The sequence below is a fragment of the Peromyscus eremicus genome, chromosome 5 (genome assembly GCF_949786415.1).
Source record: "Peromyscus eremicus chromosome 5, PerEre_H2_v1, whole genome shotgun sequence".
Classification (NCBI taxonomy): Eukaryota; Metazoa; Chordata; class Mammalia; order Rodentia; family Cricetidae; genus Peromyscus; species Peromyscus eremicus.
Window position 1 is genome coordinate 22,771,182 of NC_081420.1, and position 27,458 is coordinate 22,798,639.

At 44.4% G+C, this 27,458-nt stretch overlaps 1 protein-coding gene across 1 annotated transcript in view; it reads right to left on the reverse strand.

The window, feature by feature from the left end:
• Positions 1-677: 677 nt before the first annotated feature.
• Positions 678-27,458, reverse strand: part of LOC131911193 (N-acetyllactosaminide beta-1,6-N-acetylglucosaminyl-transferase-like) — a 43,038-nt gene continuing 16,257 nt past the window's right edge. Inside the window, exons 2-3 of the mRNA XM_059263137.1 lie at positions 4,965-5,057; positions 678-1,246 (exon numbers count right to left, since the gene is read on the reverse strand). Coding sequence (XP_059119120.1) covers positions 1,056-1,246; positions 4,965-5,057 — 284 coding nt within the window. The 3' untranslated portion in view covers positions 678-1,055. The remainder of the gene's footprint in view (positions 1,247-4,964; positions 5,058-27,458) is intronic.

The following is a 27,458-nucleotide window of genomic DNA, read 5'->3' on the forward strand; positions in this document are numbered from 1 at the left end:
AGATTGGCTCCTGTCTTAAGGGCATGTTCTGTCACTTCATGGCTTTGTACTGTAAGCACAACTTCAGACACAAGTAAACTGAAAATGTCAGTGTTCACAGGCCTGTTTGTGCTGCTGGAGACGAAGTCCAAGTCCGCACATGTCAGTCAAATGCTCAGACACTGTACTCTATAGTTCCTCAGCTCCACAAGATCAGTTCCTTTTGTTTGTTTGTCTTTTGTTTTTCAAGACTGGATTCTCTGTGTAGCCCTGGCTGTCCTGGAACTGGCTCGATATACACCAGGCTAGACTCATAGACCCGCCTGCCTTTGCCTCCCAAGTGCTGGGATTAAAGGCATGCACCACTACCTCCAATCAGTACTTGATTAAATGAAAGTGGTGAGTTACTAGAAAGCTCTCTCTATGCCTACGTATGGCTGAATGCATAGTTGCTACCAAGATGGTATGAAAGCTTCCTCCTCAAATAAACTAAGGGTTGATATTCTTAGACAGCATTCCCACCATTCTCCTTCCTGGCAGGATATACTAATATGAGTATCTGGCACAGAGAACCGCTGCATTTAAATTTATCATCGACCACAGTAAGCAGAGTAAGAGGCAGATGAGCATCAAGTGACTGCCAGACATCAGAGCCAGGTGTGGTTGTACACACTTGTAATAGCAGCACTTGCGGGGGGTGGGGGGGTGGGGGGGAGGTGGGAGAACCGAGTTCAAGGCCATCCTGGGCTACCTGGCAAGATCCAGGGTAGCCAGAGATATATAGCAAGAGCTTGTCTTTAAAAAAGAAGAAAAAAGAAGAGGCGGAAGAGGAAGGAAAGACATTCAAATGAAATGGCCAGGCTAGATAAAAACACCAGGACAGCAGACCCAGCCATCTGGTCAGTGAATGTATCACAGTGTCCAGTGGATATTTTAAGCATAGCCATGAAGCCAAGTCCTGATATTTTCCTGAAACCCGTTTTTGAAGCCTCCAGCATAGCCAAGGCAAGAGTCTCTTGGAGAGGAAGGCTCTTCTTTACGCCTTTGATTTCCCACCAGGCCAGAGCTGCTGCGGATCAAAAATACCAGCTGGGTTGTATGGCAGTTTCACTCTGATTGAGGGTTCTCTCTCGAAGCCGCAGTTCCAGGCACTCCACAGTAAGAGGGTACGTGTTGAGCTCAAATTTGTTAGCAAATAGGCTTTGTGAATTTACTAGCCATTTTAAGTCTCCATTTCCATAGATGCAAATGCCGTGTACATAGTGACCTGTTGGGGAGACAGGGCAGAAAACAGTTAGACATGCCTGTCTTTAGAAGTCACCAGGGGCGAACTAGAGATAGCAGAAACCTAATCAAGTATGATGAGATGCTAATGAAACATGACTGGGCTGCCCTAGCCCACCAGGAGCTTAAACCACTTAGGACAAATGGCACAAATATGCACTTGAATAAGACGGCATCGAACACAATGAAAACAGCATCCTAGAGCAGTTCATGCATGAGCACATGAGAGTTACAGGAAAGTTCTAGAAGCACGGGGATGAAAGAGGTCCTTTTGGTTTGTGTTGTCTCTTCTCTGAGCTCTGATGAAAGTGTCACCTCCACCTTTGAGTGCCAGCTGGAGTAAGCCTCGCTAAGGGAGCATGTCAGCAGTGGACTCTGAGACAGAGTTTTTCTGTGTAGCCCAGGCTGGCCTTCAGTTAACAACCCTATTGCCTTGTCTCCTGAGTACTGGGGTTGCATATGGCACTTTTGTGCCAGGATAGCACTGAAGTTCTCAATCTCATCCCTTCATGACTGCTCCTCTCCAAACTGTCCCCAACATGCTCTGCAGCCACCACCGTGGCCCACGCTGCTTCCGTCTTCCCGTCTGGACTGCTCTGAAGGGCGGCTCCTCCGGTGACTCCTTTGCCCTGTTTTCACACACACAGCGCAGCAGCCAGAGAGATTCAGTGAACACGCAGGTGGAATGGATCTCTGCTCTGAACTCCCAGCACTGGCGTTTGAGACTCCTGACCCTGGCCACCCTTTGCTCTTCTTCAACCACTTCCAACACACCATTTCCCCTGTCAGTTCCAAGCACAGCAGGCCCACTCTCCCTGACTCTCCCAGGGGCTACCCCCACACCCCTATAACCCTGATCTCTCCTAGATAATGGACAGCCCAGTGCTGGACACCACCTCAAGGTCACGTGCTCAGTAAGGCCCTCCCTACCACATTTCCCTCATTCATTTGTGTTCGCTATTTGTTACCAATTGATGTGTGTTACATGCACATGTGTAAACACAAAGGAATGCATGCATAGATGTGTGTATTGTATAGGTAATGTACATATAAATATCATACAGTATAATTATACATAAACCTTCCAAATTTATGATTTCATCTATACATTCATTTTTATGTTTCATACATATGTCTTAAACTGTGTAAGACTATAAATGACATACATAAATATTTTATGATATAGGTGACATCTGTTTGCAGTGTTATATACATATATGAAGGGAAGGGACATACTATTTCTTGTTCTTTCTAGGCAATGCCTTGCTTCTCATGGGCTGGACTACATGCTCCAGAAAAGCAGGGATTTTAGACCATTTGCCCCCTTCTGCATCTTCTGCCTCTGGAACAATGACTGGTAAATATTTCAGCATTACATGAGTATCTGTTAAGTGATGGGCTGGAGAAGGCTGAGATGGAGGTGAGCAGCTGGGTTCGTCTGTGAAGTATAAGGTGACTGGGAACGGTTTTGGAAAAACTGAAGGCAGTGTCTCTGGAAACACCAGAAAGGGGAAACTTCTGTTTGAATAAAGGATTCTGCTGGGGATGAGTTGGAAACAAGAATGGTGGAAAGCTGGAACGGTCCCCAGAGCTCCGTGACAGTGTCAGGAGGGTCATTAAATGTCAGAGCCAGGGTCCCAGCCCCAATAAGCCAGGTCCAACCACCTATCTTTAGTAAGCCAAACAAATGATGAGAAGCAGAAAAAGGAAATTTATTACATGTGGCCACATTGAGAAGAAGGACAAGGAGACCCAGTGACTCGCCCTACATACATCTTTGGGGTTTAAGGGAGGGCCAGAGGCATGAAACAGTCCCAGTCATGGTGTGGTCCCACACAGCACTGACCCATCTCTGTTTCTCCAGCCAGGTGGTCGGACATGCTATCAGGCCTGTGTGACAGACATGTCTACCAGGGAGACAAGCTCTCCCACTGACTGGTACCAGGCTTCGGCCTTTTCCTTCTCCCAGCAGGAGATTCCTGGGTAGTTCTAATACCTTTGGTATTAGATTCCTGGGTAGTTCCAATGCCTTGGGGTGCTTTGTTTCAAGCACCTAAAGACGGGGTGAACACTTGAGTGTCCTTCCAGAACCTCTTCTATGTTGCATTACTGAGTCACTGCAGTGATGCCCCGCACCATCCCAATCCCTCTGGAGTCTGCCTCTTTCTTCTCTCTACGTACTGATTTGAAGGACAGTATTTACACCCTTAACTGCACAAAGCTTTCACGTGGCCATTGGCATAGCAGGTATTTTAAGAAGAAAGATGAATACGAGTCCGAGGTGGGCTTGGGCCACTCGGGTTCTGTCCAGTTAGCTTGGTTCCTAGCTGGTGATCAATAAGGGTACCTACAAAAACGTAAGGCTGACCAGTCTACACCTTCTCGTCTAAGCAGGGACAGGGCACGGGCAAAGGCAGAGAGAAGAGGCTGCAGGCCAGTCTGGACTGGAGGGACAGTAGCTTCTCTGATAAGGGAAGGTTACAGTTCAAGGTAATGATGCCACCTGGGTGATGGTGTGGACGAGGCAGATCAGAGGGGACTGTAGGAAGGCTAGGGAGGCAGAGTGGGGCTGGCTTGAGGATGTGGTGAGGATGATGTATACAGACACTGGAAACCTGCCTAGGTTTTTGTTTTTTTTGAGACAAGATCTCATTATGTATTTCCGGCTATCCTGAAACTCACTATGTAGGCCTGGCTGGCCTTGAACTCATAGAGATTCACTTGCCTCTGCCTCCCTAGTGCTGGGATTAAAGGCATGTGCCACTCTGTTCAGCTCTGACTGGGGATTTTGTGAGAGGGAATTAGGATACAGTCAAAAGACCTAGAGGATACAGGGAGAAGAGGTCACTGAAAAGTCACAGGAGAAAGGCCAAGAAAGGAGCCAATTCCGTGACACGTGATCTTGCATTTCCAGTCAGAAACATGAGGACATTTCTGATAGGTAAGTTGTCCAATCATGCTACATTGTTACAGCAGCATAAACAGGTAGATACACCTGCTCACTATGTGCTAGGTAGTATTGGGAGTGAATGATGCCCAGGCCAGATGGGATTCCTTCTTATGAGGGTCAATAGAAAGGACAATGACTAGAGGCACATCTCTGCAATCCCAGCACTTAGGAGACAGAAGAGGGAGAACCCAGATCTCAAGGTCTTCCTTGGCTACACAGCAAGTTTTGGGTGACTCTGGAATACATGAGACCCTGTCTCATTCCACCCCCACCCTGTCGTAAAAGGCGCTGATTTAGGGTCTCTAGTTCTTGTCTATTTAGGGAAGAGTCCTTTCTCCTTGATGTCACCTGCCATGTGCCAGAATGGTCACAAACACCTGAAGCTCTCCAAGTCACTCCTGGCCTGTGTGTGGAGGGAAGAGCGTGATGGGGAGGGGGCAAAGTGTGAGCATGCTCTGTCACAAGCTCGTGACATCACCTGTCCCAGCTCCTGCACTCCCGAAAGGAACAGTAAGCAAGGGGCAATGAGAAATCAAAAATTAGCAAGAACAAAGTTCATTTTTAACTTGAAAGTACTATCTCTCCCTGGCAGTTCTAAGATTAAGAATGTCTGAGAAATGGAAACTTATCTCCAGGAGACAACGTGATGAGGTATCCAGCTTTCTCTGCACAAGAACCCCTTCTAGTAAGTTAACAATTATCCCCATGCCAACAACCACAGGCGGTATGGCCTGAGAGCGGGAGACCTTACCATGGCAGCCTCCATGCTGAGCTTCCATATCATTCCACTTTACAGCTCTGAGGTTGCCCGTCCAGGATGCGTTTGGCATGGCGCCGGGAACTCCTGCAATGATGATAAAATAGCACTAAGAACCAGGAGCTCAACCCACTACTCCGTCTCCACAGCTCTTCTTTGTCCTTCGGGCTGTTGTGTGCTGCATGGCAGTTATTCCCCTGGGTTCTACACACCAGACAAAAATAGCATTCTCTTCCCAAATGTGACAACCCACACCTTCTGCAAACATTGCCCCATGTCCTGTGGGGAAGCAACACTGTTTCATTTGAGCAACACAGTGACAAGCCATCTCAATAAATTCTGGGTAAGCCATGAAAGGGCCCACTTAGCCATACAGAGCAGTTATACCTTCAAATAATATGAAAGTCACGACTGGAAATGGTGGAGGGCTTTGGAATCCAGACCTCCAAGGCATTTGAGAGTATATATGGAAATCAATACAAGTATGAAAGAGGCATACTCTGCTTTGTGAGAACTGTGGCGTTTTCCACCATGACAAATACAATTTATACAGAACGTTTTTTAGAGGTAATTATGCAAGTATCCGTACCCAAAATGCAACAGTTCTCTCTTAGGAAACTCTAAGATGATAAAACATACTTTGGTAGGAAGGAAGGATAATGTCCCTTTTACACACACACACACACACACACACACACACACACACACACACACACACTTCCACATTCTAAACACTGGAAACTGGATATGCTGTATTTCTCTCTCTCTCTCTCTCTCTTCTACATTCTAAACACTGGAAACTGGATATGCTGTATTACATGGAAAAGCGGAATGATATTCCATGACAAAGAGGAATGGCAGTTGCTCTTCAGCTGGACTTCAACTAGGTTATCCTGAATTATTCTCTCTGCCGGCCAGCCCCACCTGTCCTGTCTCCTGCCTCGCTATTGTCCGTTTGTAGCTGGAGTTTTCCTGCCTGGCCCACACCACAGTCAGGGCAAATCTCTTTCACCTGCCAGTCCCACAGCCTCTCAGACCCGACCAAGTAAACACAGAGACTTATGTTGCTTTCAAACTGTATGGCCGTGGCAGGCTTCTTGCTAACTGTTCCTATAGCTTAAATTAATCCATTTCCATTAATCTATACCTTGCCACATGGCTCGTGGCTTACCGGCATCTTCACAAGCTGTTCCTCATCGTGGTGGCTGGCAGTGTCTCTCTTACTCAGCCTTCCACTTTCCAGCTTTATTCTCCTTCTTGCCCCGCCTATACTTCCTGCCTAGCCAACGGCCAATCAGTGTTTTATTTATCGACTAATTAGCAACACATTTGCCATACAGAACTTCCCACAGCAGCCGTTCAGATCTTTATTAGACCATCAGGTGTTTTAGACAGGCACAAGTAACACAGCTTCACAGAGTTAAACAAATGCAACATAAACAAAAGTAACACGCCTTAGAATAATGTTCCCCAACAGTACTGACATGAACTTACAATTTAAATAGAGGCAGAACTACTTAAAGGGTGGGATGGAGGCAAGAGTCAGTCAGGCAGATGAAGCTAGTTTTTGCCACAGCCTGATGTGGTTGATCATTATCTCTCCCTTGGTTGTGAAAGGTGGCTGGAAGAAGTCCTGATTGCTTGGTGAGCCAAGTCAGTTCCAGGAGATGAGTGCTCCTGCTTGGGTGTGATCTCACCGTGAGATAAACAGATCTATGAGGCTCTGCTGTTCCTAGAACTCAGCGCAAGTGCAGGTTCACTAGAGACTTCCAGTCATTTTGGGTGCAACGTTGGAGTGGGGCTCCGGAGGAAAATGCTGTAAAAGCTGTTCCTGCTCCTTTTTGTTGTTGTTTTTCAAGACAGGGTTTCTCTATTTAGTCCTTGCTGTCCTGGCACTCACTTTGTAGACCAGGCTGGCCTTGAACTCAGAGATCCGCTTTGCCTTTGCCTCCCCAGTGCTGGGATTAAAGGCATGCGCCACACCACCGCCACCACCACCTGGCTTGTTTCTCTTATCTTTATGCCTATCCGCCTCCAGTAAGATGAGGCAGTTTTAGTAGCTTTGGATTTTAGACAGATACCTCTTAAGTGCAAAAGTGAGCAAAATTCAGGAGGCAGATGCAAAGAGAAGACAGATTAAAAAAAAAAAAAAGCCAGCCTGTCATCCACTCTTAGTTACCCTATGTTGAGATTCAGGGCTTCTCAGGTTCAGTTTATAGTAACAGTGGGAGGGGAAGGCCAAAGAGGGGGTCAGCCATGGTAGTTTGAAGGTAGGGGAAGAACCCCCAGTGAGGAATTCAGGTGCAAAGGCAAGGAACTGGAGGGTACCCAGAAGCAGATGGGAACACGCCTCTGCAGCGTTACTTCCAAGCTCAGAACAGCAAGACAATCTCTGTGTCGTTTAAACTCTCAGTGTTGTGGTAATCTTACGGGACTTTTTAGGGTGGAGGCTTGGGCCCTGCTGTCTACCTGTAGGCAGTATACCAGTCAATGATTAGACAGTAGTAATAGTGAGAAGGAGAGAAAGATTTACTCGATGTGGCCACATTGGGTGGGACAAATCATGGGGTCCGGACCCAACCCCCAAGCCAGTCCGTAAGTGTCCTGACACGAGGTTTAGGTTTAAATAGAGGGCAAGGAAGGAATGCACATAATACTGCAGCTTTGGTTATGGTGTGGTCTCACCTATCACTGACTTTCTGCCCTGTTCTGTAAGGCGGTCAGAACTGTGGGAAATCGCTTCCTGGGATTTCCTTTTCCCTGCCAGGGCAGTTAAGAAGTAATTTGTTATAGTCTCAGATGGAAAACTGACTACTGAAGAAGATGACATTTTCCAGTAAGGGTAGGGGGTTAAAGTCTAAGACTCAAACTTTGAAAGAAATTTAATAGGATGGCACATTTAAAGCTAACCCGTCTCAGCTGGGTGGTGGTGGCACATGCCTTTATTCCCAGCAGTCAGGAGGCAGAGGCAGGTGGATCTCCTTGAGTCCTGGTTTACAGAGCAAGTTCCAGGATAGCCAAGGCTACACAGAGAAACCCTGCCTTGAAAAACCAAAAACCAAAAAAATTAACCCATCTCATTAAAAGAAATTAATAAAAAGGTACATTTCAGAAGAAAACAGTCCCGTTCTGCCGCCCTGTTGACACATGATAATTGTGTACCAATCTAAATCTAGAATTGTACCAGGTCTCCCAACTAGAATGAACGGTTGTCACAGCCTTTCCTGTAAACAGTGTGGCTCTTTAACCCTGGGACTCTCTACCAGGTAAGAATCCAATTTCTTCTTTTGTCTTTTTGGTTTGTTTCCCAAGCTTGAAAGCATTTAACAGAAACTACAGCAGTTCCATCTCCTGCTGCTTTGTGTTAAACACCATAAAGGTTACCATAACGCTTGTCTATCCAAAAAGAAGCTCCCTTATTTTGCTCTTGATACACACTCTCAAATAACCTAGAGCAAAAGGAAAAGAATTTATATTAAAACTTGCTTGGGGAGTGTGGAAAGCCAGGAAGGAATTCAGCTTATTTTACTCTGTCAAACTAACCTGTGTGTGATGTTTATGAGTCTATTTAGTTTAAATGACCACACCAGATAACTGAATAAAGCATCTTCCTGACAATACAGCTCTTAATCTTTAAGCAAGTACATTTCTGAGAAGACATTTTTCTCTTTCACGCTCATCAATATTGATTGCACAAACTGAGAAATGCATTCCATTATCCCAGAGTTAGGATCAGTACATTTACAACTAATGACTCCCTCCCTACCTTTTGAATAGATACATACACTCATTAATCTCTAGCTAATGAAATTTCCAAACTCCTATACTTCCTGTCTGATGACATGTCTGTTTAAATATTATCTGTGGTTCAGGTTTGTGCATAAAATGACATTTATTAACAGAAGAGGGAGTGATTCTACTTTGTCTTTCCCCATCTCCCATAGACCCCTGGGGCATAGAGAAGTCTGGAAGAAAAGGGTGTAGCTCCTGGCATAAAGAGAGCTGTTCCAATGTGGTTCTTGGACCGCAACATTAGTATTACCTGGAAACGCACTGGAAATGCAGAATCTTGGGCCCCACCCAGACTTCTTGAAATAGGACCAGCACCGCCCTAGGATGGCAGAATCCTCTGCATGACCAAGTGTAAGAAAACAAGAGGCACCTTCCAGAGGCCACAATGGCACCTTCCCTTCCCCTCCCTCTCTGAGATCCTTCCTTCATCCAGTTTCAAGCTTAATCCTGCTCTTTTTATCCTATCTCACTCAAATCTGTTCCAATTGTCAAATTACTACTCATATCCTTTCTTCAATTTAATTAATTAGATTGCTAGGACATACGTATTTGTTTTTTATTTATTTTTATTTTATGTGTCTGGTATCCTAGGAGCCAGAAGAGAGCATTGGATCCCCTGGGGACTGGAGTTATTGGAATTGTGAGCTGTCACATGGGTGCTAGGAGCCAAACCCAGGTCCTCTGCTCAGTATTATGGGGCATTTTTTAATGTCTGAGAGTTTCTGCACCAGTGAAGTGAGTAAATGAAGTCAGTGGCTTTTAGTTTAGAGTGTATGCAACCCACAGGGAGGAAAATTACATCATCTCTCTCCCACATTCATATAATACAAACAGGAGTTTCATAAAACAGGACTCCGGCTTCTTACACACATGGCATTTGTTTACACTGCTATCTAGCTTCCTTTAAATTTTGGTCAAAAAGTGCTAAGTAGGGGTTGGAGGTATAACCCAGGTGGTAGAATGTTTACCTAGCATACACACAGCCCTGGGTTTGATCCTCAGCACTGAATAAACTGGGTGTGGTGGCTAAAGCCTGAATGCTCATAATCCCACCACTCAGGATGAGGGGGCAGGAGGATCAGAAGTTCAAAGCCATCCTCTACCACCTAGTGAGTTGGGGACCAACTTGGGACATATGAGATGCTGTCTCAAAAAAAATGACTAAAGTGTCTTCTGAATACTGTGATGGGAAATGACTGCTGTCTACCGGATTCAATGCTGTTGTTGTTGCTCCCATTGTTACCACTATTGTGCTCACTGGGCAGGGGGCTGGGAGGATCCTCACAGGGCATCTGGGTAAGAGTTTATCTTTGACTTACAAAAAAAACCTAACAAAGGTTCATTTTTCTCATTATTTCCAGGATAAGGCAAAAAGAAGATTGTCAATGTTATCAGAGAAAACGTTTTCACCAAAAAATCCAATTCTCTCATTTGCTCTTCATAGGCTTCTGTAAATAGAACATTTGAGATAAGGTTTGCAGAGTGACCTGGAATGTTTTTGTTGGGTCTCAGCCTTTACTGGTCAAATAACTGTGTTTGTTAAATAAATGAATGTGAGTCTTTGAAATTTGAGCTCTATTTATATGAACCTCATTTTGCTCATTATCTCCCCAGAGCTTCCTCCTCACTTGGGGAGACTCCTGCATGATAGCAAGTTCCAGCAATTGCTTGATTCGAGCTCAGATACGTCCTTTGACACTCACTTGTTAGACACACAGGAATTTAAATATCAAATATTAAAAGAGATGTCTCACGTTTTAATGTTGGTGCTAGACAATGAGACAATTTTAGAATAAGCTTGGCTAACCAGTAGGAAAAACTACCATAACTGCACTCTGCCTTTGTCCATTCAAACCAATTCCTTCAAAATAAGGTGAGAAAATAATTTTTGGAAGATGTAGATCTATGGGGCTATTGACATTATTATCCATACTGACTGACACACAATTCTGAAGTCAGGACTTCGTCTGTCTGCTATCATTAGTTGTTTGACTTTAAACAACTAATTACTCTTTTGAAGGCAAGGTGTGACAAATCCTGGTGGGATTTTGTCAGTATAGCCATCTCTAGCTGTCCTTGGGGGATTGGATCCAGGATCCTTTCTCCCTGCTTTTCTGGATACCCAAATCTGAAGATGCTCAAGTCCCTCATAGAAAATGGTCTAGGCTCTGCCCATACAACTGGTCTGTTGTTGTTATTGTTTGTTTTCTTTTCTCCCCCCACCCCCCAGACAGGGTCTCTCTGTATAGTCCTGGTTGTCCTGCAACTCTCTGTATTGACCAGACTATCCAAGAACTCACAGAGATCCCCCTGCCTCTGCCTCCCGAGTGCTGGGGTTAGAGGCATGTACCACCATGGCTGGCTTAAGGAGGATATTCTAGAGACAGCTATGTCCTTCCCTCTGACTATCTGACTACTGAAACAACAGACCCCAAGGAATTGGGATTTCCCCAGGAATTTCATGCTGGCAGAACCTGGTGCCAGTCAGAGGGAAACATATCTCCCAGGAACAGATTCCTGCAACCTTGCAGGAGGACTCGGAAGAGACAATGATGGACCAAAGCACACCTTGTCCAGGATCTGCTTAGCTTCCTGTGCCTCGAACCCTCCACTTCTACCTAAACCTCATACAAGGAGGGGAGAATAGACTTGGGGGTGAATCTCTCTGTCCTTCCGAATGTAGCCAACATTGACTAAAGCTCCTTTTGCTGCTTTTCATGGTCAGTTGTTTAACTGGCTGACAGAGTGTGCTGTGGATGTCGCTTTATATAAATAAAGCACTGATTGGCCAGTGACCAGGCAGGAAGTATGGGCGGGACAAGGAGAGAGGAGAATGGAGGAAGGAGGAAGGAAAGAGAGACCGTCTGGAGCCACCGCCAAGACAAGGAAGATGTAAAGTACCGGTAAGCCACGAGCCACGTGGCAAAGTAAAGATTAATAGAAATGGGCTGAATATAAGAGTGAGAGCTAGACAATGATAGGCCTGAGCTAATGGCCAAGCAGTTTAAATAATGTAAGAGTCTGTGTGTTTATTTTATAAGTGGGCTCCGGGACTGGCGGGACTTGGCGGTAGGAGCTGGAGAGAAATTCTCCAGCTACAAGAGTGGGTGGCTGAGCCAGGCTTATTAAGGGTGTCAGAGCTCAGGCTCTGGTAACTCCAGCAACATCTGAAATAACTTGTCTTTGGATCCTGTAGAATAGCCACAGAATGTAATACCATGTTCATAGGTCTCATCTAGTGTTGTTCAGGCAAAAAACATGGGTACACGCTCCATAGAGATCTGATTATTCTCTTCTTAGTACTTTCAGTCTGTAGTTGGTTGAATTTGCAGATGTGGAAGCAATGGAGGGAGAGAGGCGACTCGTAAAAGAGACACAATGTGTGTACTATGTTTAGTGATTGACACTTCATAAAAGTTTGAAAACAAAATCCTATTAAAATCTCAGGAACGACGTATGTTTCCATTGCTATGATGAAATACAAGGGCAAAAACAACTTAACAGAGAAAAATATCACTTTGGCTTATAGTTCCCAAAAGATGGGATCTGTCACTCTGCAACCACACCCAGGAAGTACTGAGGAACAATAAGTGGGACGGGCTATAAAACCTCAAAGCCCACCCCCAACGATGGACGTCCTCTATCAAGTCTCCCTCCCCTAAAGGTTCCACAGTCTTCAAACATCGATACCAGCTGAGGACCAAGTGTTTCAACACATGAGCCCTCAGAAGACATTTTACCTTCAAACCACAACTTCTATATGATTCTCTACTGTGGGATGCCCTGTATACTGCAGGAAATTTAGCCACAGCCCTGGAGCAATCCTCTAATCCCAATGTGTCAATTAAACATCTCTGCGTGCATTGCCAAGTGTCCCATGAGGCTCAAGGTCACCCTTCATTATATAAAACAGAAAACAGAGTGACACACACAGCCAGAATATCAACTTGTATAAAGGTAATAAACCATGTACAAACACTTGCGTGTAAAATGTAAGTCAAGGAGCGCTAAAGAGATGGCTCAGCGGTTAAGAACACTGGCTGCTCTTCCAGAGGACTCAGGTTCAATTCCCAGCACCCACAGGACAGTTCACAATTCTCTGTAACTCCAGGTCCAGGGGATCTGACACCCTCACACAGACATACATGCAGTCAAAACACCAATGCACATAAAATAAAAATAAATAAATCTTTAAAAAAATGTGAGTCAGGCCATGCAATGGTGGCCCATGCCTTTAATCCCAGCACTCAGGAGGCAGAGGCAAGTGGATCTCGAGGCCAGCCTGGTCTACAGAGTGAGTTCCAGGACAGCCAGGGCTACACAGAGAATCCCTGTTTTGAAAACAAACAAACAAACAAACAAACAAAAATGAGTCAAGAAAATAGCAATTTGCTTTATTTTGAAAAATGTAATGTTAAGACTTAATAACAAAGTTTATTAATATATATCTAAATCATTGATGTAGTAGTTGGGCCTGTGACTATGCTAATAATTCAACAAAAGAAAAAATAGGAAACGTCACTGCTGATTATCTTTAACAGTAAACAAGTTGAATGCTAATAACGGGGATGTGGTGTCAAGTAACCTAGACCCTGTCCTGATTATAAACGTGACCAGTGAGCATCTGACACATAAAGATCTGTTTTGTTTACAGTGGGTGTATTCTACAGCTTTTCAGTCCCTAAACAGTCACCGAGCATCCACGATAGAATCCTTGCATTTATCCGATAACTGCTAACAAATGGACTCTTCTCCAGCTGTAAGAAGAGAAGGGCGGGACAGAAAAAGAGACACCCCCCCACCTCCCCACCCCCACCCCCGCGTCCCTCCGTCGTCGCCGCCACCCGCTCAGGAGTTTTAGAATCCAAGTGATTTTGTAAATGTTCTGATATACCCCACCTTGTTGCCAATCTGTATAAACCAGAACCCAGAGAACAGATGGGACTTGGGAGTGTGGAGGGATGAGCCGATGTGGCCTGGGGTGGGGTGGGAGTTTGCTAGGGTTTCCTACGGGTGAACCGCCATTCTACCCCTGAGCTGCAGCTCAGCCCAAATTGTTGATCTTATTTCTACATAAAAACTTATCTTACAATAAAACCTATCTAAATTCTTTCTTGCATACTTCCTATATCCTAGAGTAGGTGCTGGTGGGACACAGACAGACAGACAGACACACACACACACACACACACACACACACCACAGTTGTTTTACCAGTAGTAGGAAGTGAACCCAGTGCTAACCTAGTCAAGTGCCTTAGTTCTGAATATGTGTGTGTGTGTGTGTGTGTGTGTGTGTGAATGAAAGTGTGTATGAGTGTGTGTGTATGAGTGTGTGTGAGTGTGTGTGAGTGTATGTGAGAGTGTGTATGAGTGTGTGTGTGTGTGTGTGTGTGTGTGTGTGTGTGTGTGTGTGTGAAGGCAACCTCACACACTATCTACCTTGTTTTTCAGTCAGGGTTTTAAGGCTCTGTCTCAAAAACAAACAAAATGACACGAAATCACAAGTTGTTGGTAATGGCTCTCCCTTCAGGCTACCAAAAGAAGCAGATTAGGGGTGAGGGTAAGGCTGAGGGAGGGTGTCTGCTGAAGAACCATGTGGGGAGGGGCTCAGGTCACACTGGTCAAAGAAAGACCACTCAGATCCCTGGCGGTACTTGAGAGGAAGTTTTCTTTTGTTTTGTTTGTTTTTCTAGCAAACTTGACTGATTTTTAAAAGCAGCAGCAGTTGGTGAGGACCGAATAAAGGGCCAAGCAGACACACCGGGAGGTTCCATTTTTCGGTGTTTTAAATGTTATTTTTTTATTTTTAATTATGTGCACGGGGTGGGGTGCGCACAGGGGCAGGAGGCCAGAGGGATCTGATGCTCTTAACCATCTCTCCAGGCCCTGTCCTTTAGGCTTGGATCCCTGCATCCAGCTTCTACACACACGTGTTTCCTCACTGTGGCAGCATGCTAGAAGCATCTGAGGAACTCTGAAAAACAAATAACCATCCCAGAGCCTCCACACCGGTGTTGCACAAGGATGTGATCCCAGCCCTGGAGAGGATGAGGCAGGAGGATCGTCATTCCCAGGCATGTCTGGGCCACATACACTTGGAGACCCTGTCACAAACAGACAAAGCCTGAGCTCCCTCTTGGGGATCTGGATTAGGACCAACTACTGCTATTTTTAGTTATGTATTTTTGTACATGTGTGATTGTGGCAGCCAGGACATCCTTGTGTGCCCCCTCAGGAATCTCACCGTTTCCTTTCAGATAAGGTCTCCTGTAGGCCATTATGATAGCCTGGCTGTGTGATCTACTGGTCCCTGGTCCTCTGGTCCCTGCCACTCCAGTGTGGAGAGTAGAAGCAAACCCCACTTCAGATTGATCAATCGCTTGATTGGTTGATTTTTTTTTTTTTTTTTTTTTTTAAAGAAAAGGCTTATGTGGCCTGGGTTGTCTTGGAACTCACTATGTTAAATTCACAGAGCTCCTCCTGCCTCTGCCTCCTGAGTGCTGGGATTAAGGGTGTGTGGCACTATACCAAGGCTGGCTCCCATCTTGGGTTTTTTTTTCTGTGAGCTGTAAGGATCAATTCAGCTCCTCCAGTTCCAAGGCAAGCACTTTGCCTGCTGAGCCTTCCCTTCCCAACCCCCAACCCCCTTTTCTAAAGGCCAAAATGGAGTTCACTTTGATGTTTTCTCCTAAGGTACTGGGAAAGCAACTCAGATCTTACACATACATGCTAGTAAGTGCCCTGAGCGACATTCCCTGGGTTGGTGTTTTTGTTTGTTTTTTGAGAGGGGATGTGTTTTGACAGAGTCTAACTCTGTGAGGCTGATCTGAGCCTCACCGTATAGTCCAATCTGACCTCAAAATTTAAGGGCCCTCCTGCTCCAGCCTCTGAGTGTTGAGATGACAGGCGTTTGCCACCACACCTGCCTGTCTCCCAGGTTTCCCGGACCTCTGTCCCTGTAGTATGGGCACTCTGCAGGATTAGCTATACAACCCTTCCACAACACTAAGTATTGAACCTCAGGGAGAAGAGACTTTATGTAACACAAATTGCTGAACGGTCTTATTAATAAAAAAAAAAAACCCCTAGAGCCAGATATTGGGGTGAATTCTGAAAGATCAGAGAAACAGAACAAGCCACAGCCAACCTCACCTCAACAATTCCTCATCCGATCCTATTTCTATGAATCATCAGCCTGAAAGCTTCTGAGTCCTCACCCCAAAGGATCTCAGCTGAATTGCTGCTAAAAGACTAAAAGCTTAAAAGCCTCCAGTTCCTGGTTCTCACACTTTATATACCTTCCTGCTTCCTACCATCTCTTCCTGGGATTAAAAGCATGTGTCTTTCCCAAGCAAGACATGAGATCTCAAGTGCTGGAATTAAAGGTGTGTGCTACCATGCCTGGCTCTGTTCCCAGTGTGGCCTTGAACTCACAGAGATCCAGATGGCGTGTGCGTGCCACCACTGTCTGGCCTCTATGTCTAATCTAGTGACTGTTCTGTTCTCTGACCCCAGATAAGTTTTATTAGGGTACACAATATATTGGGGGGACACAATATATCACCACAAGTTTATTTATTTTTTTAATTAAATCTTAGAAGTTTTATTTTCATGTTTCAGGAATTTAAAAAGTAATGTTTGAAGAAGCAGCTGTTTATTTTTCAGTTTACCTAAATTAGTTATTCCTCGCTTCACATTTGCTTTATGAATATAATTTTCCCTCTCAAGTGATTTCTCTACAGCTTCTGAAAAAAGGGTAATAAGGGTGGATGTAAATAATGCATAAAAGTAAAAACAGATCAAAGTGAGAATACACATATACTATAAAACCTAATGCCTACAAATAATAAATTGATAAATGTAACCCACTATATAAGCAAACTAAAAGACAAAAACCACATGATCATCTCATTAGATGCAGAAAAGGCCCTTGACAAAATCTAACACCCCTTTATGAGAAAAGTCCTGAAGAGATTAGATATACAGGGGACAACCTATACATAAGGGCGGTTTACAGCAAGCCCATAGCCAATGTCAACTTAAATGGGGAGAAACTTAGAGCAATTCCACTGAAGTCAGGAACAAGACAAGGTTGTCCACTTGCTCCATACTTACTCAATACAGTACTTGAAGTCTTAGCTAGAGCATTAAGACAACTCACTGAAGGAGAACAAGGGGATACAAAGTGGAAAGGAAGAAGTCAAAGTATCTTTATTTGCAGATGATGTGAGAGTATACATAAGTGACCCTACAAATTCCACTGGAGAATCCTACAGCTGATAAACACTTTAAGCAAAGTAGCTGATTACAAAATTAACTCACAAAAATCAGCCTATGTACAAATGACAAAATGCTGCAGGCCACAGGAATATATATATTATAAGAACTCAGCTGCTTATGGCAAAATCACTACCTGAAGGGATCAAGGAATTCTTTCAGAGGAAACCGAATTCCAAGGAGCTTTTAGTGTTATTTGGCTTGTTATATGTCAGTTGTCTTCTGTTATTAAAATCACATCTGCCTTCATAGTTTTCCCAATTGATTTTTCCCTGAAAAGTGCTAACAGTGTGGACTGATCACTCTCTGGACATATACATTTAAAGTATTTGGAGAACAGCCTCAGGAAAGGCCTCCTTCCCCCCAGCCCATCCGTTTCTCCCCTTTCAGCACTGGAATCAGATATCTCCCTTAGCCAATTTCAAGGACTAACAGGAATAATATAGTCCAGATCACCGTATGCTAGTCTCCTGATTTAAGGTAAATTCCACAAGGAGACACCGCCTAGGTCTGGTGGACCTTAAGTAATAGCTTTACACAATGTAGCTTGGACCCTCCTTTCTTACAGCCTTACTAACTTTATAGACCCCTAACTTCTTACCTAACCACTTCCCAGAAAGTAGACGGAGCACATAGATCCCCTTTTTGATATACTAACAGTCATTAGCACTCAGTTGACCTCCTCTTTTACCACTCCCATTTTGGATTGTAAAAGAAAGCCTGGTGGTCACTGCCTGAGGAAAATGCTTATCTGCCTTTTTGACCCTTTAAGAATTCTAACCTGGTGACCTTGCTCGGCCAGAGGATTGCTATTGCTTGGGTTTATAACTGGATTCCTGAGAGACTTAGGGAGAGTTGAGAGAATACAGAGAATGGAGAGGTAGAAGGAGAGATAAGGAGGATTTTAACCAGAGAGAACATGTAGACAAGATGGAAGATGAGGAAGAGTCAGATGGGGAAGTACTAGCTGGGTAAGAATGAGATGAAAAGGACCCAGATGAGGCAGAATTAAGACTAGAGAATTAAGATAGAACTTAGAGAGAGCAGTAGATGCATATCAGGCAAGAAAAGAGCTAAAAATGAGAGCAGAATAGAAGCTTGTAGAGCGAGAACTGACACAGAATAATAAAGTATATGGACTAAGGAGTTTTGTGTACATAGATTCATTTCTTTTCATCAAAGATTACTTATCAGCTGGTTGTAGATTCTTACTGGACCCTGGGAGGGGACTATCAAGGGGCTGGACCCGCATAGTCCTCGATAACAAAAGGGCTGAGAAAGAAATCAGGGAAACAACACCCTTCAGAATTGTTTCAAATTATATAAAATATCTTGGGGCAACTCTAAACAAGAAGTGAAAGACATGATAAAAACCTTAAGACACTGAAGAAACTGAAGAAGATATCAGAAGACGGAAGGATCTCCCATGCTCATGGATCAGTAGGATTAACATGGTAAAAATGGCCGTCCTACCAAAGCAGTCTACAGATTCAATGCAATCCCATCAAAATTCTAACACAATTCTTCACAGATCTTGAAAGGTCAATTCTCAGCTTCTTATGGAAAAACAAAACAAAACAAAACAAAACAAAAAACCCACAATAGCTAAAACCATCCAGAATAATAAAAGAACTGCTGGAGGTAACACTACCCCCAATTTCAAGATATACTACAAAACTATAGTATTGGCACAAAAACAGATACATTCATCAATGGAATCAAATTGAAGACCCAGACATAAATCCACAGACTTTATGGACTCCTGATTTTATAAATCCACAGACTTACAGACTCCTGATTTTTGGTAAAGAGGCCAGAAATACAAACAGGAAAAAAAGACAGCATCTTCAACAAATGGTGCTGGTCAAACTGGATGCTGCATGTAAAAGAATCCACATAGATCCATACTTATCAACCTGCGCAAAACTCAAGTTCAGGTACATCAAAGACCTCAGCATACAACCAGATCCACTAGACTTGAGAGAAGAGAAAGTGGGGAACAGCCTTGAACGCCTTGGCACAGGAGACAGTTTCCTGAACAGAGCAGGCACTAAGGACAACCATCAATAAATGGGACCTCATGAAACTGACGAGCTTCTGCATGCCAAAGGACACTGTCATTCAGATAAAGCAGCAGCAGCCTACAAAATAGAAAAAGAGTTTGACTAACTACACATCTGATAGAGAGCTAATATCCAAACTATATAAAGAACTCAAGAAGCTAGATGTCAAGAAAACAACCCAATTTAAAAATGGGGTACAGATCTAGACAGAATTCTCAGGAGAGAAAACTCAAATGGCTGAGAAACACTTAAAGAAATCTTCAACACCGTTAGCTGTCAGGGAAATGCAAATGGAAACTACTTGGAGATTTCCTCTTATACCTGGAAGAATAGCTGATCAAGTGACATGCAGAGTAAAAGAAACACGCACACATTGCTGGTGGGAGTGCAAAGTCAGACAGCCACCATGGGAATCAGTGTGGCAATTCCTCAGGAAGTTAGGAATCAACCTACTTCAAGATCCAGCTATACCACCCTTGGACATAATAACCAAAGGATGCTTCATCCTGCCACAGAGACACTTGCTCCAACTTGCTCATTGCTCCTCTATTTTTAGTAGCCAGAAATTGGAAACAACTTAGATGTCCTACAACAGAAGAACAGATAGAGAAAATGTGGTACATTTACACAATGGAGTATCACTCAGCCGTTGAAACATGGCATGATTAAAGTTGTAGGCAAAACGGATGATGGAATTAGATAAAATCATCCTGAGTGAGGTATCCCAGACCCAGAAAGACAAATACAATATGTATTCACTTATATGTGGATATTAGGTATTAAGTCAATGATAACCAAGCTACAATTCATAGACCCATAGAGGGTAGGCATAGAGTAAGGGACTGGAGAGACCAGGTAGATCTCGTTAGGAAGGGGAAGTAGAATAGACAGACATGGATGGATGGAGCTGGAATGGGAGGATCAGGTGGGGAGAGCGGAAGGAGAGGGAGATGCAGGAGGGAATGATAGGGAGAGACCTAAAATTTAGGGGCATTTGAGAGGCAGCATGGAAACCTAATACAGTAGAAACTTCCTAAAATATATTCATATATGACAGAGCAAGTGCACATGAGAGAATATTATTTCATAAAGCATGCATTTTTGCACAAAGAAATACTCCTATGTCACTTCAAGCTCAGCACATAAGTGTGTGTATATATATATATATATACATATACATATATATACATATATATACATACATATATGTATGTATATATATATATAGTATTGAGCCCAGGTGCTTAGCACATAGATTACCACTGATCTACACTCCCAACCCCAATTATATGACTGTTAACTAGCTAGTTAGTCTATACTGAACATAGGTGGCAAATAACCTTTTACAAGTTACCTTTAGAGGACAAGGTTGAGACAAGGTCTCTTTATTTTCTATCCATGTTTAGCCTGGAATTTACTATGTAGACAAAATGGCCCTGCACTCAGAGATCCACCTGTCATGTAGATTTTTTTTGGGACAGGGTTTCTCAGTTTTGAGTCTGTCCTAGAACTCACTCTGTAGACCAGGCTGGCCTTGAACTCAGAGATCTGCCTGTCTGTGACGCCCGAGTGCTGGGATTAAAGGTATGTGCCACCACTACCAGGATGTGTTGTTAGGTTTCTTTAACTCAGAGTTCAGGCGTCTCATATATATTTAGACTTTTTGCTGGGATTGTGAGCCAAAACAAACCTCTATTTCCTGAGAACATAAGTCTGACTGGATTCTGGCAACCTGGGAGAGTCTGCTGGTTAGGACTTTCCTGCAGCCTGTGTCTTTAGATACAGCTCGGATGTTTATGTACAGCTTGGGTCAGGTGTTTTCAATTCATGTGGTATTGACTGCGTTTTCTGTGGCTGTCAATGAAACATGCAGTGTTGATGTTCCACCTGACACAGAGTCCTGCTTCCCTAGTCATCAGACCTGCCTGGCTGGTGCTGTTTGTTTTACTGCCTGGGGGAAAGCCCTTCCTGACTCCATTAGCAGATTATGGCTCCTGGTTTACACACAGTGCCTTCTTCACCTTCAAAACAAGGCACCAGGCTACACGAGGTTGGACCGCAATTCAAGAATTCACTTACAACCTGTAACCATGCCCCCACCCATGTACAAACAACCAAATAAAAACTTGCGCGCACAGGGTGGTTGTCTAATTTTAACCCCGATTTACAGTCCAACCCTGGTCAAAAGTTGTTGAAGGTCCGTGGCGAACTCCATTTGTTGTTGCACACACTGAGATATATATATATATGTTGTTAGTTCTGGGAACCACGTCTCTGTCTAGAATGAGCCTAGCCTTTTCTGCAAAACAGTAGAACAGGTCTATTTGTAGTGCTCTGCTAGCTAACTTAAAAAGAGAAGAACCACGAGAGAAAGGTCTTGCCCTGGGCTGTAGAGAGCTGCGGGAAGCTGCACCCTTAAGATGGAGCTGGCTTCCGCCCCCCCCCCGCCCCCCCCTCCCGGTGGCAAGCGCTCTTTGTCTTAAGCAATACTTTATTTGGCTTGGTTTCAGACTTTGGCTTGCTAAGGCATACGTGTACCTATCCAGGAATCCCATGTGGCGCATGGTGCCTGGTGGACTGAGACTTATATGAGGCTGGGGCGGGCTCTCCCCAGGGGTAGAAGAACAAAGAAAACAGATTAAAAGGCCTGAATAAAGCAGCTTGGAGAAGAGCTCGGTGTTGTGTCTTCCTTGCTGGTCGAGGCGGGCGCGACACTGGGCCTGGGATACGTGGGTACCCTTCCTATGCCCAGTCCTCAGGAAGCACGCAGCAATGAAGAAACCTAGGCCTTTAGCTTTTCCACCCAGACATCCATGGAGTCCGAACATTGGGATGAAAAGCACCAGGCTTCAATTAGAACTTACAGAGCACGGGGGCTGGAGAGATGGCTCAGCATTTGAGAGCACTGGGTTCAGTTCCCAGCACCCACATGGTGGGTAGCTTACCATCACCTGCGACTCCAGTTCTGCAGGAGCACATGTCCTCTAGCCTCTGAGGACACACTAGGTACAGACATACCACACATACAATAAAAAATAAGTAATTTTAGAATGACGTTATACAACAACACAAGACCAGACATGTACGGAATCAGAATAGTCATGCCGGTGGGAAGCGGCTGGAAGGGAACCCTCAATGGTGCCAGAAGTACTGAGGACACGCTTTCTCATATGAGCTGAACAGGTAAGAAGCAGGGAAACCTCAGTGAGCTGAGGTCGGGGATGTAGCTCACTTGATAGAACGTGTGCTTAGCATGCGTAAGGCCGTGAGTTCAATCCCCAGGACTGCATTAAACTGGGTGCGGTAGTGCACACACATCATCCTAGAACCCCAGCACTTCCCAGCAGCCTCGAACTGAAACAGAAAACGTAGTGATCTGTTCCATACTGATGTGTACAGCTTCCATATGTAATACTATACCGGTGCCCAGACCTTAGCACAACTGACTCCATGATGGAAGTACCATTCAGGCCATAAAACTCAGCATGTAGACGGTACTGCCTGCCAAAATGAAAACAAAGACCTAATCCATTGACATCCGTAGTTCTGGGAAAGTCTCTAAATGTTAGACTAGCCTTGCTTTTTAGCTTTTGTAGCTCTGCTTCTGGCTAACTGTTCTTTTTACCTAAGGTGTGTTGTTGTGGAATAATCTTTTTGCACACTGTGAAGATGTGCCACTCTGATTGGTTTAATAAAAAGCTGAATGGCCAATAGCTAGGCAGGATTTCAGGGCAGAGAGGGCTCTGGGAAGAAGAAGGTAGAGACACCAAGAGAGGCAAAGCAAGCAGGATGGGCAGTACGGAGATGAGGTAATAAAGCCACAAGGCAGAAAGCAAGTTAATAAAAATGAGTTAATTTAAGTTATAAGAGCTAGTTAGAAACAAGCCTAAGCTAAGGCCGAGCTTTCATAATTAATACAAGTCAATTTTTTTTGTGTGTGAGCTGGCGTGGCCCCGCCTCCAAAAAAATCCATCTACAGTGTATCAACCCAGAATATGTCTTTTTGTGCTTCAAAGCTCACACTGGGGAAGGCTCATGCTATACTGGGATCCTGAACACCCAGTATAGTCACTGGCTGGCTAATAGATTTTTGTATTGGCTTAATCCCATGTCTGAGCAGTCTCCTTTGAAATATCCCACAACAATACTACAGCAAGATGTTGCAGAGGTTCAGGAATCCAATATTTACATGAGTCTAGAAAACAAACTGTGAGCCTTCCCAGAAACGCTGTTCATCCGGTCCTTGCCTTTGCTTGCTTCTCTGCCACTCGGGGCCTTCTCAGTACGTACATCACACTCATAAAGCTGGGGGTTTCATTTACACTGATTCCAGCACTTTAGGGACTCTGAGTGACAGTCATGGTCAGCTCAAGGGCAGCCACTAAGATATTCTACTTACAGGAAAACAAAAACAAAACTCTGGGCCACCTATAAGTTTTGATAAGGATCCATAGTGGGGTGCTGTGATACTGTATTGGCGTACTCTTGGGGGATCTGATGGGTTGAAAGCATCCGTGATGGGGGATTTCAACGACGGCCATGTGTCTGGGATCAATGCGGGATACAGTCATTCTTTCCACGAAGTTCATGGGTTCCCTATTTACTATGAAGTACTGACACTAAAAACGGAAGCTAGTGAAAGCCCACCAACTTTAACAATTACGCAGGCTGTTTGGGCTTAGTACCCCAGATGATTGACGCCTCGGTCTTCTCCAGTCAGCAGGCATTCTGCCACTAGCTACAGCCTTAGCCCTTACTTTTTCAAGTGAGATACCAAACTGTTCTGTCATTTATGGAGAAGACATCTAGGGGAAGTGACCCCAAAGAAACAAATACCTAACAGATACTAAAACTGCCAGGGAAGCGGCTGGAAATCATACTCACCAATAAATGATCTGAGGGAACTTTTTTTTTTCTTTTTTAAAGAATAAGAGGCTGTCTTTCCAGGTCCCAGTGGCTACATTGCTTTTGGTTGTTTCTGCTGGTTTTTGTTTTGTTTTGTTTTGTTTTGTTTTGGTGTTTTTTTTTTCCCTTGAGACAATGTCTCTTTATGTAGCCGGCCTTGAAGGAATTCACAATCTTACTGTTCACACCTTCCAAGTGCTGGGATTACAGGTGTGCACCGCCATGACTGACTTCTTTGATTTCCCTTTTAACATTATTCTGGAAAAGGTAAAAGTCATTGTGGTGGGAAACAGGGGAGGGCCCCCAAGAGTTTTGGGGGAGGGCCTGTCCATGAGAAGGGCCCCCAAGAGTTTTAGGGGAGGGCCTGTCCATGAGAAGTGGCGCAGAGAATTTTCAGACTGACAGAATCGTCCTTGGTTGTGGAGGTAGATGCAAGTATGAAAACACCTTTGTACTGAGACGGGGATTGGTGGTGATCCTCCCAAGCTGGCCCTCAGCACTCAGGAGACTGAGGCAGCAAGACCATGCTTTTCATGCTAGCCTAGACTACATAACAAGACCTCACTTAAAAAAGAAAAGAAAATCCAAAGCAACCAAAACAAATATAGTAAACAATGCTGCAAGGGATTTCAATGCATATACATTTTTTAAAATGAAAAATTAAGCTGCTTCAAAAATTCAACAACATAGCAAAGTGTGATGAAATGATCTCTTTTCAGACAGTGGTGATGTTTTCTATTCTGTAGCTTATCTATAAAATTGTTTGTCTGAGAACTAAACAGCATCATGTAAGCACTGGAAATGGGAATTCTCCTTGGAACCTACTACTCAGTTTTAGTCAACACAGACGACAGAATATCTTTTTTTAAAGATTTATTTATTTATGTGCATTATTGATTATTTATGTGCATCGATGTTTTGCCTGGATAAATGTCTGTGTGAAGGTCCCTAGAACTGGAGTTACCGACAGTTATGAGCTGCCATGGGGATGATGGGAACTGAACCCAGCTCCTCTGGAAGATCAGCCAGTGCTCTTAACAGCTGAGCTATCTCTCCAGCTCCAACAGTATATTCTTATTGTTCTTTTACTCCAATATCCTAGAATATTCCAGAAGACACTAAGAGAAACACTAAGTATACAATGACTACTGTACTGAGGCTGGAGAGATGGTTCATCAGTGAAGAGGGCTTACTCCCTTGCAGATGACACAGGTCTGGGTTCTGACACCCACACTGGGTAGCTAGCTCGTAACCACCTGTTACTCCAGCTCCAAGGGGATCTGACAGCTCTGTCCTCCATGGGCACCCCACACCCCATGTGTGTGTGTGTGTGTATATATATGAGCACCCATATCAGGAGCTCACAACTGTTTGTAACTCCAGCTCCAAGGGATCCAAGCTCTGGCCTCCAAGGGTACCTGTATGCATGTACACATACCCACATGCAAAGACACACACCTACACATAATCAAAAATAATAAACTAAATCATTTTAAGCCTCGTCTTTTACCTCAGTTCAGCCGCTAAATTGTGTCATACAAACTGACCGTCTTCTCTCCCTAAGCTGGGTCTCCTCTTTCACCTTTACTAATGAGACTACTTACTCTTAACTTTAGCTTGAAGTCACTCAATCTACTCTCCGAGGTCATTTTGCTGTCCTTGGGTTAACCACTCAAAGTTTCCCTTGCATGCATCTTCTTGAACAAAACCATCACTGTTTGCATTCTGAGCCACGCCCTGAGGCCGCCCAGTATCCTGATGTCATTTTATGTGAAAGCCTCCTTTAGGGAAAAGCTCCTCCCTCCTTCTTCATCTTTTCCTTTTTCCCTTTTCTCGCCATGAGGTAGCACACACTTCCACTTTCCCTCTTCTCCTCCCTTTCTCTTTCTCTTCCCCCTCCCCCCATTATAATAAACTTTCCACGTTGATGCTGTGCCTGTACGGTGTGAATCACTTTCCACTGCACCACGCCACCCGCCACTGCATCTGCATGGCATGTCTCCCTCACCCGGGGGGGGGGCACCTTGGCCCAACCCGCCAAGGCCTCTGGAGTGCCATATCATAACAATCCCCACCACCACACTCAGAACTTTCTTCTACCCAACCAGTAACTAGGGCTGACTAAGTTATAAGCCCCTGTGATAAGCCCCTGGGGATCAGATGCACTGAGGGTGGTGTGCAGGCCCAGGGTGGTGGAATATTCCTTCACACTGTGTGAAGATGTGTCACTGTGATTAGTTTAATAAAAAGCTAAATGGCCAATAGCTAGGTAGAAGGTATAGGAGGGACTTCCAGACAGAGAGAACTCTGGGAAAAAGAAAGGCAAAGTCGCCAGCCAGATGCTGAGAGAATGCAGGAGGAGAGGTAAAAGCTAAGAGTCATGTGGCAACACGTAGATGAATTGAAATGGGTTTTTAAGTTATAAGAGCTAGTGGGACCAGCATAAACTATAGGCCGAGCTTTCATAATTAATAATAAGTCTCTGTGTCATTTTTTGTGAGCTGGGGGCCCAAAGGAAAATCCGTCTACAACCCAGTGCTTTAGAGTTATATTACATGTCATTACAGGGCTAAGATTCATGTCTCACATTACATGCACTTTCTCTCTAGTCCCCTCTGTCTGATTCAAGCCCCTATATTTTGATGGGAAGGATTCACCTTCTCTTCTCTGCCCTAGTTCTCAGTTCCACATTGCTCTGAAGACAGACAAGGCGGCATCTAATTCATTTGACACACCTCTCCCTACCCTTGACCCTGATGGGACAGAGGACAGAGGCTGACAGGGAGATGATAAGATGTCCCTCATAGACATCTCTTTCAAGCTGGTTCTGGTGTCCTTTCATTTGTACAGAAACAATATTGCTGGTTTGTTTGGTTTGGATTCAGGTTGTCGGGAAATTGTAGGCATCCTTTTCCCCAGAGTTGAGACATCCACCCTGTCACGGTTGTTGGCCACTGTGTTCTCTAACACTAAAACACCTGGTGCTCTACAAACACCCCGCACGGTACAATGGGTCCCACCAACCAGCATATTCTTAGTCGCTCTGTTCCTCTCACACCCAAAGTAGGGGGAGCCCTAGTGAGATGGAAAGCTGAGCGAAGGAGGCATTCGAGACGATCACGTCTGCTTTCTAGAAAAATCTTCAAGATCTTTGCAGTCATCTCAGAAACATCAGGAATTTGGAGTTTCGCCTTTTTCTGGTTCTTCTTCCTCATAAACTGCCCTGAATAAAGGAAATGGAATGGGGAAAAAGAAACAACTAATGCTAGCCACCAGACCCCTAGACACGTTACTATGTATCAGTCCGCCATGCACTCAAGGTGAACGTTATCGTTTCCTATTTATAACTATAGAAACACACAGTCAGAGGTTACATGATTTGCCTTGTACATGAGAAATCTTCGGAGCTTCATCTGAAGCCAAATGGTTGAGAACCAGGGGATGTCTCC